The sequence below is a fragment of the Heterodontus francisci genome, chromosome 9 (assembly GCF_036365525.1).
Source record: "Heterodontus francisci isolate sHetFra1 chromosome 9, sHetFra1.hap1, whole genome shotgun sequence".
In the NCBI taxonomy this organism is placed as follows: Eukaryota; Metazoa; Chordata; class Chondrichthyes; order Heterodontiformes; family Heterodontidae; genus Heterodontus; species Heterodontus francisci.
This window is the reverse complement of record NC_090379.1, coordinates 16368883-16389017: the sequence shown is the minus strand read 5'-3', so window position 1 is coordinate 16389017 and position 20135 is coordinate 16368883. Positions and strand designations below refer to the sequence as shown.

Genomic DNA, 20135 nt, shown 5'->3' with positions numbered 1-20135 from the left:
ATTTTCAGGCATTGAACCCATTTGTGGGTCTCAACCCCACTCTTGCGTGAAGTGCACCTCATGCAATGATCATTTGGGAGGTGGTCAATGAACTGGCCATCCAGTTAAGGACGGTGGATGGGTGAGACATGGCTGCAAGAGCCAAAGGAGAGCACCTGCAGGACTGACAGGCTGGCAGCCCCACTGGAAAAGATGGGTGCTGCTGAGGTAGATGGAAAGCATTAAGTGTGTCTCAAAATGGAGGTGCTGTGGAAAGGCTTCAGAGGTTTGAATAAAAATGAAGGCCCAGAGTTGTTAGGGCTACCAGTGGGAAAAGAGTTGAAGATTATGCTGTTGGAGACAGAATCTTACTAGCCCCGAGGAGGCGGATTTGGAAGCTGGGGCTTTGAGAGGGAGGGATGGAAAATTGAACTCAGGCATCATTGTGGAGGAGGAGCTCTTGCACAAGAATGCTTTTTGCCCATTGTGCCAGTTTCAGCCTTGCAGCTCCATGATAGTACCATGGACAGCAGCCTCCAAAGTCCGACTGACCTCCCGCTGTGAGGCCACCTCCGATGCCCTGCTGAGCTCCTGACGTAGCATGGGGCTTGTACCCCTTCCAAAAGATTCCATTTCTCTGCACAATGGAGGGTTAATCGCCCTTCTATTTTTAAATGCCTTGATTGGCTACCCACCACAGATGGGCAGGCAGCAATTGCTGCAGGGAGCCCACCTCTGGGAAAATTCCCGAGAGCCTGGACGACGTCGGGGATCGGACACAACATGCCTTGGTCCAATTTTCCATGCTCCATCTCACCCCCCCCCCCCCCTCCCACTCCGCACCCCCACCTCCAAATTCATCTCGGGGCTGGTAAGATTCTGCTCCCTATCAGCATAACCTAGTCTTTTCTCCCTCATGTTTTTATCTAGGTTCCGCTTAAATATACCTCAATCCCTTCATAAGGTAGCAAATTTCACATTCTCACCAATGTCTGAGTGCTAGGATTACTGTGCGTTCTTGATGTATAGTATAGTTTGACATAGGATTGGAGGAAATAAACTTTAAAGGCCGCAAAGGTATACAGTTAGTCTTTTTAAATGTGCAGTTAAAAATAAGAATCTTTCTTCAATTGCCACAGAAGCAACTGGCCAGACTCAAGTCTCCACCATCAATGTGCCTCTCTTTCTCCCCAAGGCTAGCCTCCCAATAATATTGAAAGAGAAATAAAACTTGCATTTATATAGCGTTTTTCATAACTTCGAGACATCCCAAATTGTTCACAGATAATTAAGTACCTTTTAAGAGTTATCAATATTGTAATTAAGGACAGGAAGCAGCCACAAAGCATACTGCAAGGTCGCAGAAACAACACCGAGATAATTGACCAGATTTTTTGATGACATTGGCTGAGGGATAAATGTTGGTCAGTGTGTCATCTTCTTTGAATCTTTTACCTGAGATGTTAGACAGGGCTTCAGTGACAGTGCAAAGCTTCCTGAGTGCTGCACTGAACCGTCAGCCTAGATTATGTCCTCTAATCTCTGGAATGGAACTTGAACGCACAGTCTGAACCCACAGCTTTCTGATCCAAAAGTGAGAGTGCTACCCACCGACCCTTTAAATCACCCAAGGTCAGGGACGCAGGAATCCAGCAGGTAAGAGGTCCAGCTGTGACAGAGGTGTAGAAGCTAAGAGAGAAATCTGTCCCTGGATCTTTACTGCTTTTAACTTGGCTCCCTTTTGCTGTCAGCCTCAATAACTCCGTGAAGCTAATTCCCTCTTTTCTGGACCCATCCTGCTGTGGTATCACCAACCTTTAGCAGAAATAGTGCAAAAAAAGAACCCTGTGGAGTTTAAGGGAAAAGAAAAATCAAAATAAGATTCGACTTTATTGAGATGCGCATGCATGTTGAGCAAAGTTGGGCAGAGAGATTTGCACCGCTGTAAGGGAACCCATCCAATATCCCATCCATTTAAAGGATGCAAAATCTGCCATTATGAGTGCGCCATCCTTGCTGTTTGATGTTCTTCCATGAAGTCCATTCCTGGTGGTGATTTACACTTAGGCATGAGAAAGCCCCCGTAATTGCTTTTTCTAATTAGAGTGTCTTCAGAGGTGTGCCCCACTCCCCTTCATAAATTGGTGCAATCTTAATAAAAGCATGCAACTAAAAGAAATGAATTGGTCATGTCAAAGTGCATTAGGTGCACAAGTGATGTCTTCTGTGATCAGTATAATGCAAAACTCATCGAGCCACTTTTAAACAGATTTCATCTTCCCAGAAGGTTTTTGACTTTATCTTCTTGGGAAGCTGGAAAGTGTTTGGTGTAGTTTTAAGAGTTGATACCATTGGTTTGATTTTCTTGTGTTTCATAGAACTTGCTTTCTAACTAGCCGTTGCTGGGATCAGCCAGCAGATGGCATTTGGCAACTGCTAAGAGCTTGGATTTCAACTCAGCAACAGCCGTGCAAGATTCTGAGCTCAGTGGTTAATGCTTTGCAACACAAATATTATTGCATCATTAAAACAAAAGTGTTGAGCATCAGGGAAAACCAGATCATACTCAGCAGTATTTAATGCTTAAAAGTTAATTTAAACCTACACACAAACAAACTTGGAGAGAAGCACAAAGCTGATGTGCAAGGAGTGGGTAGGGAGAGAAATTAAAAAGGAGAGAGGAAAAAAACTTTCATTCCTGTTGCAACACAATCCATCTTGAGCACTTGGATGGATGAATAAAACAGTCCTTTAAATCTTCCGAAAATATCCTTTCTGCAAGTTCCCCACATGTCTAATCCACAGCAGACACCTCTTGGCTTTGATGGCTCCATCTTTAGACCTTCTTCCATTGCCATTCTTGGCCTCACTATCTCCTCTCTCTCTCTCATATTGTATTTCCATACCCTCTCCATCACTAAAACCACCTCCAACAAACTTGGTTCCCTCTTTCATGCCAGCCAGTTCTTTTCCACTCAGCCATTGGTAACTCCCAGTAAAGCCCAAGCCCTCAGAGTTGAGTAACATGAGGAAGGTCTTCTAACATTCCAACATTCCTGGACTGGATACAAGGAAGTCATGAAATAAGTGATCCTTCTCTTGTCTCTGGTCCCCAAATTAATTTTTACTTTCCATGGGAACATTTCTTGTCTTCCTATTTTATTGGCAGTATTCAGTCTTGTTGGTCACAAATCTTTGTCTCACATACTTTTCCTCCTCACTCTGTTGAATGTGTTATCCCTTATTCCCACTCATTTATTACCAGGACCTCAAAATTATGCTATTCTTTGCTTCCCTCATTTCTCTATTCTCAAAATCCAGATAATGTGATGCAATGGGTTTATTAATGTGAATCGCAAATTATCTGTGGATTCTTTATAAAGTTCTTCTGAAATTTGTTGTCCCAAAAGGAAGGAAAAGTAGAAATTTGATCTTAAATTCCCATGAATTAAAAACACTGATCTTTAACAAAGATTTCCATTTATATAGCACCTTATCACACCTCAAAAATGTCTTGAACACTTCACAAATTTTGAAGTGCAGTGACTGTTATTGGGAAAATGCCTAGATATGCGACCTTACACAGTGGAATTTCAACATGCAAGTCTACCTGCCATTATAATTTGGAGTTAGCTCTGTGTGGATAATGGTTTAGAGTACAGAAATAAGGAAAGATGGGCAACTTTTTGAAGTTTTATTTCAAAATATCATGAATTGAGAAACATTGCATGTATTTCTCAATAAAATCCCATCGTGGAAACTTGAAAATGTCGACAAAGTTACGAGTATTCGGAAGCTGGCAGTTTCCTTTGTTTAAGAAAAAATTATATCCTTCTTTCATTCCTTACACCTCCTCTCCTGAAGTACATCTAGTACAAGTCCTGTCAAAAATTTGTTTAGGGAACATTGCATCCCAGCCTAAACCTTGCCTCGTCCAACATTATAGAACCTTACAGTGTTACAGGATAACAATTGAAAACTAGTTGTGGCCTCTTTATGTCATGTCCAGGTTAGCAGCTCAGTTGCTGTGTCCCTAACACAGTCCTGGCTGTCATCAACTTACTCAGTATGCACAAGTGATTGAACCTCGAAACTTCTTGCTTACTTATCATGCGTTTACACTCCATAAGTGTAGTGCAAAGCTGAAACTTCTTTGTACCAACGTTAAACTTAGGAGTGTAAATTGAGTGTGAAGACCCAAACTGACTCTGAAGTGAAGATGAATGAGAATCTCTCCTCCAAGGAGCATCTCTCTGCTTTGTTCAGGTGTGAGGTCAGGCTCTGACCTGTACTCAGGCTGTACCTACACTATAATTACAATGTCAACTGACTCTACAATTGTGAAGTAAATGCACCCTTTGGCTCAGCATCAATCCAAGTGAGTTTTTTTTAACGATCTGTTAAACTGGAAACAGAAGTGGCTGCCTCTTCCCACAGTAAAAGTGATAGCCAGCTGTTTCTGTTTGTGGAATGCTTGGTAGGTTTTGGATTATTTTCATAAATATATAATTAAATAGGAACAGTATAATACAGTGGGCTAGAGAGCAAGCCCACAGTATCAAACTGGCACAAATTGGTACTGAACGAGAAATCTCATGATTTTAAACAGGGAAAATTAGCGGTTCACACTGCTGCAAGATGTTCTGAGGATAGGATTTAAGCACCTTATTGGATATGGTAGCATAGTGGTTATGTTACTGGAGTAGTAATCTAGAGACCTAAACTAATGATCTGGAGATGAGAGTTCAAATTCCACCATGGTTGTTGGGGAATTTAAATTCAGTTAATTAAATAAATCTAGAATAAAAAAGCTAGTATTAGTAATGATGACCATGAAATTACTGGATTGTTTATTAATGTACTTTATAGAAAGAAACTTTATAGAAGTCCTTACCCATATGTGACTCAGACCCACAGCAATGTGGATGACTCTTAACTGCCCTCTGAAAGGGCCTAGCAAGCCACTCAGTTGTTACCACTGCCTGCTCAAGGGCAATAAATGCTGGCCTTGCCAGAAATGCCCAGAATCTATGAATGAATAAAAAACATCTTACTGGGGCACTGTGTAACTAAAGTAACGGGAGGTTTACCCTGCACCTGGCCCAGTTGTGCTCACAGTGGCTGCAAAAAATTGGGGGTGTGGGGTGGTGGGTGTTTGAAATATGAGCTGGCAAGCATGAATGATTACATTCTTTATTTGTTCTTTTAGGTCAAATGCTCGGCGACCACACGCGACTGGAATTTCACAACATCGAGACTGGGATAATGACAGAACGGCGCTTCATCTCAGTGGCTCCGTCCAGCTTCATTGGGCATCTGCAGAGCTTGATGTTCAACGGAATGATGTACATTGATCTGTGCAAAAATGGGGACATTGAATATTGCGAAATCAATGCCAGGTTTGGTATGAGGTCCATTATTGCAGATCCTGTCACTTTCAAAACCAAGAACAGCTATTTGACCCTGGCCACTCTGCAGGCGTACACCTCTATGCATCTCTTCTTCCAGTTCAAGACCACTTCTCCCGATGGATTCATCCTGTTCAACAGTGGAGATGGCAATGACTTCATTGCTGTGGAATTAGTTAAAGGGTAAGGGTTTTATTTTGGTTGACAGGGTATGTTCTCCAATTGCAGTCTATAAAAATCTAAGAATTCTTTGGAAAATAGAAAAAACTCCATAACAAAAAGTTTCCTTCTTTCAGAGATCAACCACATCTAACCCTCTGATTATCTTATATGTCTCTATTAAGGCACCTCTCCTCCTCCTCTCCAACAAAAACAACCTCAAGTCCCTCAGCCTTTCCTCGTAAGACCTTCCCTCCATACCAGGCAACATCCCAGTAGATCTCCTCTGCACCCTTTCCAAAGCTTCCACATCCTTCCTATAATGCGGTGACCAGAACTGCACGCAATACTCCAGGTGCGGCCTCACCAGAGTTTTGTACAGTTGCAGCATGACCTCGTGGCTCCGAAACTCGATCCCCCTACTAATAAAAGCTAACACACCATATGCCTTCTTAACAGCCCTATTAATCTGGGTTGCAACTTTCAGGGATTTATGTACCTGGACACCAGAATCTCTCTGTTCATCTACACTACCAAGAATCTTCCCATTAGCCCAGTACTCTGCATTCCTGTTACTCCTTCCAAAGTGAATCACCTCACACTTTTCCGCATTAAACTCCATTTGCCATCTCTCAGCCCAGCTCTGCAGCCTATCTATGTCCCTCTGTACCCTACAACATCCTTCGGCACTATCCACAACTCCACCGACCTTCGTGTCATCCGCAAATTTACTAACCCACCCTTCTACACCCTCTTCCAGGTCATTTATAAAAATGACAAACAGCAGTGGCCCCAAAACAGATCCTTGCGGTACACCACTAGTAACTAAACTCCAGGATGAACATTTGCCATCAACCACCACCCTCTGTCTTCTTTCAGCTAGCCAATTTCTGATCCAAAGCTCTAAATCACCTTCAACCCCATACTTCCGTATTTTCTGCAATAGCCTACCGTGGGGAACCTTATCAAACGCCTTACTGAAATCCATATACACCACATCCACTGCTTTACCCTCATCCACCTGTTTGGTCACCTTCTCGAAAAACTCAATAAGGTTTGTGAGGCACGACCTACCCTTCACAAAACCGTGCTGACTATCGCTAATGAACTTATTCTTTTCAAGATGATTATAAATCCTGTCTCTTATAACCTTTTCCAACATTTTACCCACAACCGAAGTAAGGCTCACAGGTCTATAATTACCAGGGCTGTCTCTACTCCCCTTCTTGAACAAGGGGACAACATTTGCTATCCTCCAGTCTTCCGGCACTATTCCTGTCGACAATGACGACATGAAGATCAAGGACAAAGGCTCTGCAATCTCCTCCCTGGCTTCCCAGAGAATCCTAGGATAAATCCCATCTGGCCCAGGGGACTTATCTATTTTCACACTTTCCAAAATTGCTAACACCTCCTCCTTGTGAACCTCAATCCCATCGAGCCTAGTAGTCTGTATCTCAGTATTCTCCTCGACAACATTTTCTTTCTCTACTGTAAATACTGACGAAAAATATTCATTTAACGCTTCCCCTATCTCCTCTGATTCCACACACAACTTCCCACTACTATCCTTGATTGGCCCTAATCTAACTCTAGTCATTCTTTTATTCCTGATGTACCGATAGAAAGCCTTAGGGTTTTCCTTGATCCTATCCGCCAATGACTTCTCGTGTCCTCTCCTTGCTCTTCTTAGCTCTCCCTTTAGATCCTTCCTCGCTAGCTTGTAACTCTCAAGCGCCCTAACTGAGCCTTCACGTCTCATCCTAACATAAGCCGCCTTCTTCCTCTTGACAAGCGCTTCAACTTCTTTAGTAAACCACGGCTCCCTCACTCGACAACCTCCTCCCTGCCTGACAGGTACATACTTATCAAGGACACGCAGTAGCTGCTCCTTGAATAAGCTCCACATTTCGTTTGTGCCCATCCCCTGCAGTTTCCTTCCCCATCCTACGCATCCTAAATCTTGCCTAATCGCATCATAATTTCCTTTCCCCCAGCTATAATTCTTGCCCTGCGGTATATACTTGTCCCTGCCCATCGCTAAGGTAAACCTAACCGAATTGTGATCACTATCACCAAAGTGCTCACCTACATCTAAATCTAACACCTGGCCGGGTTCATTACCCAGTACCAAATCCAATGTGGCATCGCCCCTGGTTGGCCTGTCTACATACTGTTTCAGAAAACCCTCCTGCACACACTGGACAAAAACTGACCCATCTGAAGTACTCGAACTATAGTATTTCCAGTCAATATATGGAAAGTTAAAGTCCCCCATAGCAACTACCCTGTTACACTCGCTCCTGTCGAGAATCATCTTCGCTATCCTTTCCTCTACATCTCTGGAACTATTCGGAGGTCTATAGAAGACTCCCAACAATGTGACCTCTCCTCTCCTGTTTCTAACCTCGGCCCATACTACCTCAGTAGACGAGTCCTCAAACGTCCTTTCTGCCGCTGTAATACTCTCCTTGATTAACAATGCCACACCCCCCCCCTCTTTTACCATCTTCTCTGTTCTTACTGAAACATCTAAATCCCGGAACCTGCAACATCCATTCCTGCCCCTGCTCTACCCATGTCTCCGAAATGGCCACAACATCGAGATCCTAGGTACCAACCCATGCTGCAAGCTCACCCACCTTATTCCGGATGCTCCTGGCGTTGATGTAGACACACTTTGAACCAAGTTCTTGCTTGCCAGTGCCCTCTTGCGTCCTTGTAACCTTATCCCTGACCTCACTGCTCTCAACATCCTGTACACTGGAACTACAATTTCGGTTCCCATTCCCCTGCTGAATTAGTTTAAACCCCCCCGAAGAGCACTAGCAAATCTCCCCCCCAGGATATTGGTACCCCTCTGGTTCAGGTGAAGACCATCCTGTTTGTAGAGGTCCCACCTACCCCAGAAAGAGCCCCAATTATCCAGGAAACCAAAACCCTCCCTCCTACACCATCCCTGCAGCCACGTGTTCAACTCCTCTCTCTCCCTATTCCTCGCTTTGCTAGCACGTGGCATGGGCAACAACCCAGAGATAACAACTCTGTTTGTTCTTGCTCTAAGCTTCCACCCTAGCTCTCTGAATTTCTGCCTTAAATCCCCATCTCTCTTCCTACCTATGGCGTTGGTGCCTATGTGGACCACGACTTGGGGCTATTCCCCCTCCCCCTTAAGTATCCCAAAAACACGATCCGAGACATCACGAACCCTGGCACCTGGGAGGCAACACACCAACCGTGAGTCTCTCTCGTTCCCACAGAACCTCCTATCTGTTCCCCTAACTATGGAGTCCCCAATGACTAATGCTCTGCTCCTCTTCCCCCTTCCCTTCTGAGCAACAGGGACAGACTCTGTGCCAGAGACCTGTATCCCATTGCTTACCCCTGGTAAGTCGTCCCCCGCAACAGTATCCAAAACGGTATACCTGTTGTTGAGGGAAACGGCCACAGGGGATCCCTGCACTGCCTGCTGGTTCCCTCTCCTTCCCCTGACGGTAACCCATCTACCTACTTCTTTTACCTGAGGTGTGACTGCCTCCCCATAACTCCTCTCAATAACCCCCTCCACCTCCTGAATGATCTGAAGTTCATCCAGCTCCAGCTCCAGTTCCCTAACGCGGTTCTCGAGGATCTGGAGTTGGGTGCACTTCCCGCAGATGCAGTCAGCAGGGACACTCTTGGCGACCCTTACCTCCCACATTCTGCAGGAGGAACATTCAACTGCCTTAACCTCCATTCCCACTATTCTAAATTCCCAACAAATCTACTGAAAAACCAAAAAAAAAGTCAAAACTTGTTAGCTTAGCAATCCGATGGACAGAACATTTTAAATAAAAAGCTCTGCTAATGCTTTCAGCCATTTTGGCCCTATTGTCTTGAGCTTTCTGTCTTAACCCCTCTGCTTTGTTACTTCTCTACTGTCCTTTAAAAACATCTTCAAAATTTCTCTCTTCCTGACCCTTCTATTACTGCCACATCAATTTTTCATCTATGAAGTGTCTTAGGACACTCACTGCACTGAAGGTGCTATATAAATGTTGTTCATTCAAACGTCTTAATTTTTAACAAATACCCTCTGGTAACTGACCCTTTCACTGTTGTGAACTATTTGCTTAGATCAGTTTTATTAATTCCTTTCATAGTCTCAAAAACTCTTTTTTGTGGCTCCTCATCAATTGCCTCTCACAGATCCACTTAAGAGCCTTGATTGGCCTGAGGTGGGTGGGCCGTTTCTCGACCCCCCCTGCAACACATAAAGGGCGGTGGAGGCGGGAGCAGGTCGGGGGAGCCTCCTGCTCCATTTTACGCCACCCCCCCCCCTCCCCCAGCACCACCACCCAGCTCATTGGGGTGGTGTAAAATTCCAGCCTATGTCTTCAAGCAGTTCTCTCACCATTAATTTTGCTGGGAAAAATCAAAAGGGTCAGACCCCTTTGGGTGGGGGAAAAACACTTTGAGTTGTGTGAGCTGTCGCCAAACCTGCTGCTGGTCAATGTCTTGTGGAAAATACGACCAGTGAAAATGTAAACGAGAGATCAGGGCTCGGAAGCTGTAACATAAAACACCTTTGTTTCAAAGCAAAAACGCAGTCAGTTAGCTGAGGGTGAATGGTCCCTTCCTAACAGCACTGTGGGTATACCTACACCCCAAGGACTGCAGTGGTCCAAGAAGGCAGCTCACCACCTTCGCACGGGATGAGCAATCAATGCCAGCAATGCCCACATCCTATGAATGAATGAAAAAAAAGCTCAGATTACAATGCAGAAAAGACTCTGTAAACATTGTGTTTGTATTTTTATTGTCACAACAACCATTAAAACAAATTTTAAAAGGTGCTTATTTAGCTAATTACATCATGGATACACAGCTAATTGCTTTTTTCCCAAAAAGTAATTATCAGTATGTTGACCTTCATGTGAATCATTTAACTTAATTAGTCTCGGCTGGAGGTTCATTTTGGAAGTCTGGCTTCTTATGCCAAAGAGTGAGCTTGAACGATAGATTATTTTAATTACAAAAATACAAAGATAGGTAGAGATAAGGGAAGCCATTCCACTCACTTAGCTAATTTCCTTCAGTCACCCCTCACTGCTTCTAACTGCTTCTTCCATGATTTTTGGGATTTCTATTTACACAAGCCTACCCCAATATTAATCACTCTTTCTGCAAAGTGATTCCTGACTTCAGCTCTAAACTGTTATCTTGTGACTGTTTGTATCTATATCTCCTCATCCTTAACTTGAGGCTTAGCTAGGAATAGTGCTGCTATTAACCTTTGCTATTCCAGTTTGTACCTTGTATATCTTCATTCCATTCACCACCTTTCAAGATGGCAGATTCTGAGTCTTCCTCTCCTTTTAAACCACATATAACTACATAACGACAGTGGCCATGCTTTAAGTCATTGGCTGTGTTATGGATAGGTGGGAGGTGGTGTGGGTGACTTCCACTTACCACCTCTCAACTGACCGCAGAGTGTGTTTTAAAAATAGTGTTTTAGTCGCTGTGTGTTTTCAGGGTCAAATAAATAGACAAACAACAGGTTTTCTCATAGGTTAAGAAAGGAAAATAAATATTTTTACACAATAACCAAAAAATATTCACAACTTCACCCACTCACGCATTCACAAACACACACACAAAACACACATACCAGAAAAGATAGAGAGTAAAGGGTAGCATGCAATTAGAGTCCAATTGTTGTAAAAGAGTTTGTTGTTTAACAAAATCTTCAGAAGCTGTTCAGGAGGAAATTTTTCAGCAGTGCAGGCCTGAATGTTTGTTGCCTTGAAAAGGATGAAGTGTCGCAGACTCCTTGTGGTTGAGCCTCAATCCAAAGTCGGTGGTGGAAATCCTGGTTCAGTTTTGCAGATGGGGAGTTCCAAAGTTGCCTTGCAATTTCTCTGCTGCAGTGGTTAAAAGATGTTATCGTCAGGGCTCCCCCCACTGCTTAGCTGAAACTGCAGTTCTGGCTGGAAAAGACCTTCTCTGACTGTTCTGCCTCTTTCTCTCCAGAGAGATACCTTTTAAGGTAGAAACTTGTCAGGTTGGGGTGTCAGACAGATGACTCACGGCTGTCTCACTTGGGGTGATTCATACAATATTCCAGGATATGGGGACCATTGTTACATGATGGTGTCTGAATGTGGTCCATTTTGATAAATAGGTGTTATTTCACACTTACTATTTTGGCCTTGCTTTCAGAGTCAGACTGTCTGCAAAAGTCTTTGTTAACTCCATTCCTGCAGATAGGAGTTGTTAGCATGGCTGTTTTCCATTGCAGTGTGTTTTCCCAAAGCTAATTCAGACATGGATAATGGATTTCGTCTTCATCAGACAAACATGTTTATTGACAGTACAGGAGGGGTCACCTAACCTCGACACCACTAACCTCTACGCCTGTAACACAAATGTGTCCTTTTCTGTGATTCAGTTCAACAGTTGACTTTTAGTTCATAATTCCTCCAGTTCAGTTCATATTTCATCACTCTTGCCTCTGTGAGCATGACAGCTGTGAAGGTGCTTTGGGACATCAAGAGGCCATAACAGGCAACAAACAAGTGCAAGTTCTTCCTTTACAAATCCACATTGTCGAAGTTCACACATGAATAAGGGCTACCTGGACAAGTCATCAGAGGATGAAAGCTGCCAATGGAATTTGTACCCTAGCAAAGAGAGCTTTTGAGAGGGAAAGAAATTCAAGAGTACATTTTTTTAAAAAAAAGAAAGAAGATTAAATAATAATAGAAGACCGAGTTAACATTTTGATAAATTTTAATTCAACTTTGGAAATGTCTGTGATAAATGCTCAAACAGCTTCTCATTTATTTTTTAATTTGAATAATTATATGACGTGTATATTTTGTTAAATGCTGTGCAATATTTTGTTGCCATTCTAATTTTTAATTGCAACTTACAATATATCCTATTTCCTAATTTTAATTTTTGCTTGTTGATATTCTTTGTTTGCCAGTCCTGTCTCCAGTATATTTTTAACTTGATGAATCATTGATCTTCTGCAGATACATCCACTATGTGTTTGACCTGGGAAATGGGCCCAATGTTATCAAGGGGAATTCCGAAAAGGCCTTAAGTGACAACCAATGGCACAACGTGGTAATCACCAGGGACAACAGCAACACACACACACTAAAGGTGGATGCTAGATCTGTGACTCAAATCATCAATGGTGCCAAAAACCTGGACCTTAAAGGTAAGTTTCTTTCAAATTACCCCCCCCACCAACCCCACCTCAACCCCAATTCAGTCAGTTCAACTGCAAGGTAATTGTAATTACACCGTCATTTTCATTTGGAGAGGATTTGACTTTACAGGCAGACCCCAGGCTGTTGATGAGCTCTCTTCACAAAGAGACTGCAGTTTTCCATAATTGCTGTGGACAATTTTTAGACCATCACCGTTCAAAATAATAATAAAAAATCCTGAATCCTCCAGGAACCGTGGGCATCAGGGAATGCGATCTCATGGGTGTTTAACATTATGTGACTGTCTCGATTGGGATACTTGGTAAATTCACTGTCGAAGGGTGAAACTGTGCTAAATAGGTCAGCAAATCCCCAGGATGTGCTACGGTAGCTGGCCTCTGCTTGTGGCCTTAGTGGCTTTGGTCAAAGTAGGGATATCAGTCAGATTCCACTGTCCAGTTTCCCTGTTGCATTCTGCATCTGTGTAGACATCAGCATGGAGCTAACAACAGAAATTGCTGGCAGGCAACATCTGTGGGGAGAGAAACAGAGTTTAGGTTTCAGGTCAATGACTTTTCATCCAGGGGTGGGGGTGGGAGGTGTAAAATTCCAGCCAGTATCTGCTTAGGTGACCTAGAGTCAAATTTTGTTTTACAATGCTCCTATGACTTGCCTTGGGATGTACTAGGTTGAAAGCACAATATAAATGCCAATTGTTATTGTGTTGTAGTGGTAGTATTCCCACCTTTCAGCTGGAAGGTTTTGGGTTTGACCCCCATTTTAGACAGTAGAAGACCAGAGCTGTGGTCTCTGAATGCTGGGTTGGCAATCAGCGGAACACTTGTATCTCATGGGAGTGAAGTAGCAACCTGCTTGATCCAGCCAATTCAGCTGGTGGGGAGGTGTGAGTCAAGCGAATGACCTGTGCACATTAAAAGGGACAATTACGGCAACATTCCAGAGCACAATGTACTGGATTTAAAGCAGCAGAAGAAATGGCTTGTGTCAACTGTTGCACGGAAGATTAAATGATGATGAACACAGTTTAGCAGTCTGACTAGCTGTAATGAAGTATCATTTCCAAAATAAATGAAATATTTTATGAAGAGGGGTATGGGGGCAGGATGAGAGGTAATTAGAGTGGGTGGAGACCTAGACCCGTAGTGCAGAATTTTATGACATGTGCTGGCTGTTGTCAGTTATCTTCCAGCACAGAGCTGGATGTTCTTTTTGAAAAAGGAAGCCCTCAGTTGCACGTCAGCTTTAGGTTCCCTTAGGCACAGTTGAGTGGCATGTAGTTCATGTCCTGGATTTGGCCCACATTGACAATATGCCAACCTTCTGTCATTATTGATTTCACCAAGCCTGCTGCCCTCACCTTCACCCTCAGCACCAACCTCCTCCTGCCCACTCTATTCATAACTTGGCACCATTCCCACTAAACCTGCCACCTTCCTGGCTACACCGTCAGGCCTGTCACTCTCCTGGCCTTGCTGCTAAGTCAGGAGTACAGTGGTGTTCCGCTGCAGACTGGTAACATGAGTGGGTGAATCTGATAGCTTAATTTTGGGAATGGCATATCAACTGATTTCCTACATGCCACTTCTCACTTTAATTAGAGAGAAGGATATAGAACTAATGACAGTGGAAGATGGATATGAGTAGAGAGAAGGAGCATTTTTATTTGTTTCCATGGACAACCAGTATATAAAAGTATCAGTGTCATTGTTGGTGTGTTACTTGCATGTACTAACAGGGCATCACTCTGGCAGTTCGTGACCTAAGATTTGGCTTGAGATCTTATACAAGGACCAGCAGTGCTTATTCTGCTTGTTCCATTGATTTCTTGCCTCTCCCAGGAGATTTCTTGGTTGGGGAGGTGGGTAGCTAATGGAAGGAAGAAGTGTTTAGATGTAGTGGTCCAAACATCGTGGTATGGGGCAGGCTTGATGGGCGAGTTGGTCTTTTCCTGCCCCATCAATTTCATATGTTCATATCAGTATCTGCTAGATAGCTAATGATAACGTCACCTCCCATTTTGTCATATTGAGAAGCCACTGGGAAGTGCCCGAACGCATAATGGAGGACCTGCCTGAGACTTGGAAGAGATAAAGACACAATAAATACAGAAGTCATGAATAGTGATTGCAAGCTTCAAGCTTGGGTTTTAAATGGGACTTTTTAAAAGAAAATTGTCACCTCATTAAATGCCTTGTCGGATGGGGCTCCGTGGTATTGCAGTGAGATATTTATGCATCTATCAGCCAATTAAGCATCCTGTGCTCTCCTGTAATTCAGTTTCCCAGCTGTGCTCTTTTGAATTCATTCTGAATAATGTGTGTGCATTAGTTTGCAATGGAAAGCATTCAAATCAAAGTTTTAAAGGATTGTTTCCATTTGTGAATAGCAAGTTTGCAAAAATAATTGTCAAATATTCAATTTCAGCAAAAGCTTTGTTTGTTGAGACTGGAGGGAGAATTTTAACACTGCCCTCTTCCCAGGGGTGGGTGGGGTGGGGAGGCAGGGGGCAGGGGTCAAGGCGTTGTGTAGTTAAATTGTTAAAACTGTAAATCCTGACCAGAACACGCCACAAAAGCACCTAAATCTGAATTAACTGAGGCATGTTTGGGGTTGAACAAGCAACCTGTTTGGGAGAGGCAGGTCAGTAATTATAATATTGAACTGAGGCTGCATGCCTCATATTTTGTCAGCCATTTTGAATTAACACCTCCAGAAATGGTTTCACTGACCCCGTGATTAGTTCTCCCCCTGTGATAATACCCCTTGTGATCACTCCTCTGCCCCTCAATCTTCTCTTCTGAGATCTATTTGCCTTCCCTTATCCCATGATCCAATCTCCCTCTCTGCTCTCTGCAAAGCCGTTTCCTACAACCCCCTATCTTCTCTATTGCCGAGGACCGTCCCCGGCCGCAGCTTAGAGTCATAGCGTCGGACAGCATAGAAACAGGCCCTTCCGCCCACCGCGCCCATGCCGACCATAATGCTTATCTATACTAATCCCATCTGCTTGCATTAATTACATATCCCTCTATGCCTTGCTCATTCAAGTACCTGTCCAGATGCATCTTAAATGTCACTACTGTTCCTGCCTCCACCACCCCCTCAGGCAGCTCATTCCAGATACCCACTATTCTTTGTGTGAAAAATTTACCCCTTTGATCCCCTTTAAACCTCCTCCCTCTCACCTTAAATCTATGCCCTCTAGTTTTACTCACCCCTACCATGGGAAACAGACTCTGGCTATCTACCCTATCTATGCCTCTCATAATTTTATATACCTCTATCATGTCCCTTCTCGGCCTCCTTCGCTCCAGGGAAAACAGACCCAGCCTATCCAATCTGTCTTTATAACTCAAGCCCTCCAAACCAGGCAACATCTTTGTGAATCTTTTCTGCACCCTCTCGAGCTTAATCACATCTTTCCTGTAGTGCGGTGACCAGAACTGCACACAGTACTCCAAATGCGGCCTAACCAACGTAATGTACAACTGTAACATGATGTCCCAACTCTTGTACTCAATGCCTCGGCCGATGCCATATGCCTTCTTCGCCACCCTGTCTACCTGTGTTGCCACTTTCAGGGAACTATATACTTGCACCCCAAGGTCTGTCTGCTCAACAACACTCCCCAGGGCCCTGCCATTCACTGTATATGTCCTGCCCTGGTTTAACTTCCCAAAATGCATCAATTCGCACTTGTCTGCGTTAAATTCCATTTGCCACTCCCTTGCCCACTTTTCCAGTTGATCTATATCCTGTTGTAACCTTAGACAACCTTCTTCACTGTCCACTATACCAGCAATTTTGGTGTCATCTGCAAACTTACTAATCATGCCCCTTACATTCACATCCAAGTCATTAATATATATGATAAACAACAGAGGGCCCAGCACCGATCCCTGCGGCACACCACTGGTCACCGGCCTCCAATCTGAAAAATAACCCTCCACTACCACCCTCTGCCTCCTATCACCAAGCCAATTTTGTATCCAATTTGCTAGCTCACCCTGAATCCCATGTGTTCGAACCTTATGGACCAGCCTACCATGCGGGACCTTGTCAAAGGCCTTGCTAAAGTCCATGTAGACAACGTCCATCGCCCTGCCCTCCTCAATCCTCTTGGTCACCTCCTCGAAAAACCCAATCAAATTCGTGAGACATGATTTCCCACGCACAAAGCCATGCTGACTATCCCTTATCAGACCATGCCTTTCCAGATGCATATAACTCCTGTCTCTCAGAATCCCTTCCAATAACTTTCCCACAACTGATGTAAGGCTCACCGGCCTGTAGTTCCCCGGCTTATCCCTGCTGCCGCCCTTAAATAAAGGTACAACAGGATTTCCCCCCCCACTGTTGTTGACAGGGCCCTCAACCGTGTCCGGCCCATTTCCCGCACCTCTGCCCTCAACCCTTCCCCTCCCTCCCAGAACCGTGACAGGGTTCCCCTTGTCCTCACTTTCCACCCCATCAGCCTCCATATCCAAAGGATCATCGTCCGCCATTTCCGCCACCTCCAGTGTGATGCCACTACCAAACGCATCTTCCCCTCCCCCACTGACACATCAACCACCTGCCCATCCTTATTTCCTAAGAGGAGCTCGAGTGTAGCCCCTTCTCTAGTAGGGCCATCCATAGACTGCTTCAGAAAACTATCCTGGACACACTTAACAAATTCTTCCCCATTGATCCCTTAGCACTAAGGCAGTCGCAGTCAATATTAGGGAAGTTAAAATCACCTACTATTACAACCCTATAATTCCTACACCTATCTGTGATTTCCCTACATATATGCTCCTCTACTTCCCTCTGACTATTGGGGGGCCTTTAGTATAATCACATCAAAGTGATCACCCTTTCTTATTTCTAAGTTCTACCCATATGGCCTCGCTGGAACTCCCCCCGGGATATCCTCTCTAAGTACTGCTGTGATGTCCTCCCTAATCAATAGTGCAACTCCCCCTTCTCTCTTACCTCCACCTCTGTCACATCAGAAGGATCGGTACCCTGGAACATTGAGCTGCCAGTCCTGCCCATCCCTCAACCACGTTTCCGTAATGGCTATAATATCACAATCCCATGTACCGATCCATGCTCTGAGTTCATCTGCTTTACCTGTCAGGCTGCTTGCATTAAAGTAAATGCAGTTTAGCCTACCAGACCTTCCACGCTCCCTGTCCTGCCCCTGCCTGGCCTGCCTACTGGACTTGCTTGCTTTAACCTCGACATTTGCTTCAACTATCTCATCTGAGAGACTCCTACTTTGGGTCCCACCCCCCTGCAAGACTAGTTTAAACCCTCCCGAGTAGTACTCGCAAACCTCCCCGCAAGGATATTGGTCCCCCTCCAGTTTAGATGCAACTCGTCCTTCTTGTACAGGTCACCTCTGCACCAGAAGAGATCCCAATGATCCAAGTAGCTGAAGCCCTCCCTCCTACACCAGCTCTTCAGCCACACATTCATTTGCCTAATCCTCCTTTTCCTACCCTCACTAGCACGTGGCACAGGGAGTAATCCTGAGATTACAACCTGCTTTTTAACCTTTTGCCTAACTCCCTATATTCAGTTTGCAGGACCTCATCTCTTTTCCTGCTTATGTCGTTAGTACCAATATGGACCACGACCTCTGGCTGCTCACCCTCCCCTTTCAGAATGTCCTGCAGCTGCTCCGAGACATCCTTGACCCTAGCACCAGGGAGGCAACATACCATCTCATTTGTGGCCACAGAAATGCCTATTTACACCCATTACGATAGAATCCCCTAACACTATAGATCTTGCAACCCTTTTCCTCCCCTGCTGTGCAGCAGAGCCCTCCGTGGTGCCACGAACTTGGCTGTTGCTGCTTTCCCCTGGGAGATCATAGCCTCCAACACTATCCAAAGCGGTGTATCTGTTTGAGAGGGGATGGCCACAGGGGACTCCCGCACTACCTGCCTGCGCCTACTACTCCATCTGGTGGTCACCCATCTCTTTTCTGCCTGTGCAGCCATTACCTGCGGTGTGACCACCTCACTAAACATGCTATCCACGACGTCCTCAGCATCGCGGATGCTCCACACTGAATCCACCCGCAACTCCAGCTCCGTAATGCGGGTAGCCAGTAGCTGCAGATGGATACACTTCCTGCACACATGGTCATCAGCGACACTGGAAGCGTCCCTGACTTCCCACATAGTGCAGGAGGGGCATATCACGGGGCTGAGCTCTCCTGACATGACTTACCCTTAGGTTAATTTGTTACTCCCTTAATTTAAAAATACTAATTATACTCGGGGTCTTGTTCTACCCACTTCAATCCAAAGTCCTTAAAAAAAAAACACTTTAGTAGTACTCACCTTATCACCAGAGGTTTTTTTTCCACAGTCTTCCCTGTCCAGCCGCCAGCCAGCCTTTCAATCTAGCCAGCTGTTGGGTGGGAAGCAGAGTAAAAAATTTCTAATGAGGCCATTAAATTCACCGTGAAATCCGTGTTTCTGATATTTTCAGGTTTCCCAACTGCTGACCGGCACCTCCACCCCCTCCCTGCCTCCCTGTAAATCCTGGGGCAAATGATTCTGAATCCAGTCAACTGCACCAGTCATATTAATGAAAGTGCACAAGATTGTTCTTTACTATGTTAGAAGTTTCCTAGAAATAGACTATAATTTTATCAACTTTATCAGTACTAATGTGCGGACAAATATGCCAGGTCATATATATATATATATATAACAGTTTCTGTTTACCCAAAGTAGCGGGTAAAATCAATTCACAAACATCATTGCACTTAAGTGGCTTTTTATGGTCATTGGATTGTGCACCGGTGGAATCGTACTTTGTGTTTCAACCAATATCTTTAGGTGCTTTCGCAGTTAGAAAATGCACATATTCTTCTAGACTGAAAAATGTTTGAGGTAGAAAGCTGGTCTGTTACATTAGACAATCAAACATGTAATGCTCCACTCGAAAGTACATTGAGCCACAAATCTTAAAATGTAAGAACCTAAGAAATAGGAGCAGGAGTAGGCTGTATGGCTCCACAAGCTTGCTCTGCCATTCAATAAGATCATGGCTGATCTTCTACCTCACCTTTCCGTTCCCACCCAGTCCTAATATCAATGCTTTTACTAATTGTAAGCCAGGTTTCTTAGGAGTTGAATAGGTGATTCACTGAGCAATGGAAGATGAGAAGCTAACGAATTTTCTTTGTGTTATTGTAATCTCATACCAGCATCAGACAGGTCTGCAGTACAAGCCAAATTAAATAATTGACAGGACCTGGAGTGGGCTGTGCATCTTCCTGTTTGGTTCCAGATAATTGTACAAGCCAACTAGGAAATGGGTTGGTTCACTCCAACGAGGCTCGTAGCTGGCCAGTGTT

The 20135-nt window shown here is 44.3% G+C and overlaps 1 protein-coding gene across 1 annotated transcript in view; it reads left to right on the top strand.

Moving 5' to 3' along the window:
• LOC137373311 (neurexin-3-like) overlaps positions 1 to 20135 on the top strand; it is an 883651-nt gene that overhangs the window by 827515 nt on the left and 36001 nt on the right. Inside the window, exons 11-12 of the mRNA XM_068038134.1 lie at positions 5189 to 5570; positions 12569 to 12759. Of these exons, the coding sequence (XP_067894235.1) occupies positions 5189 to 5570; positions 12569 to 12759 (573 nt within the window). The remainder of the gene's footprint in view (positions 1 to 5188; positions 5571 to 12568; positions 12760 to 20135) is intronic.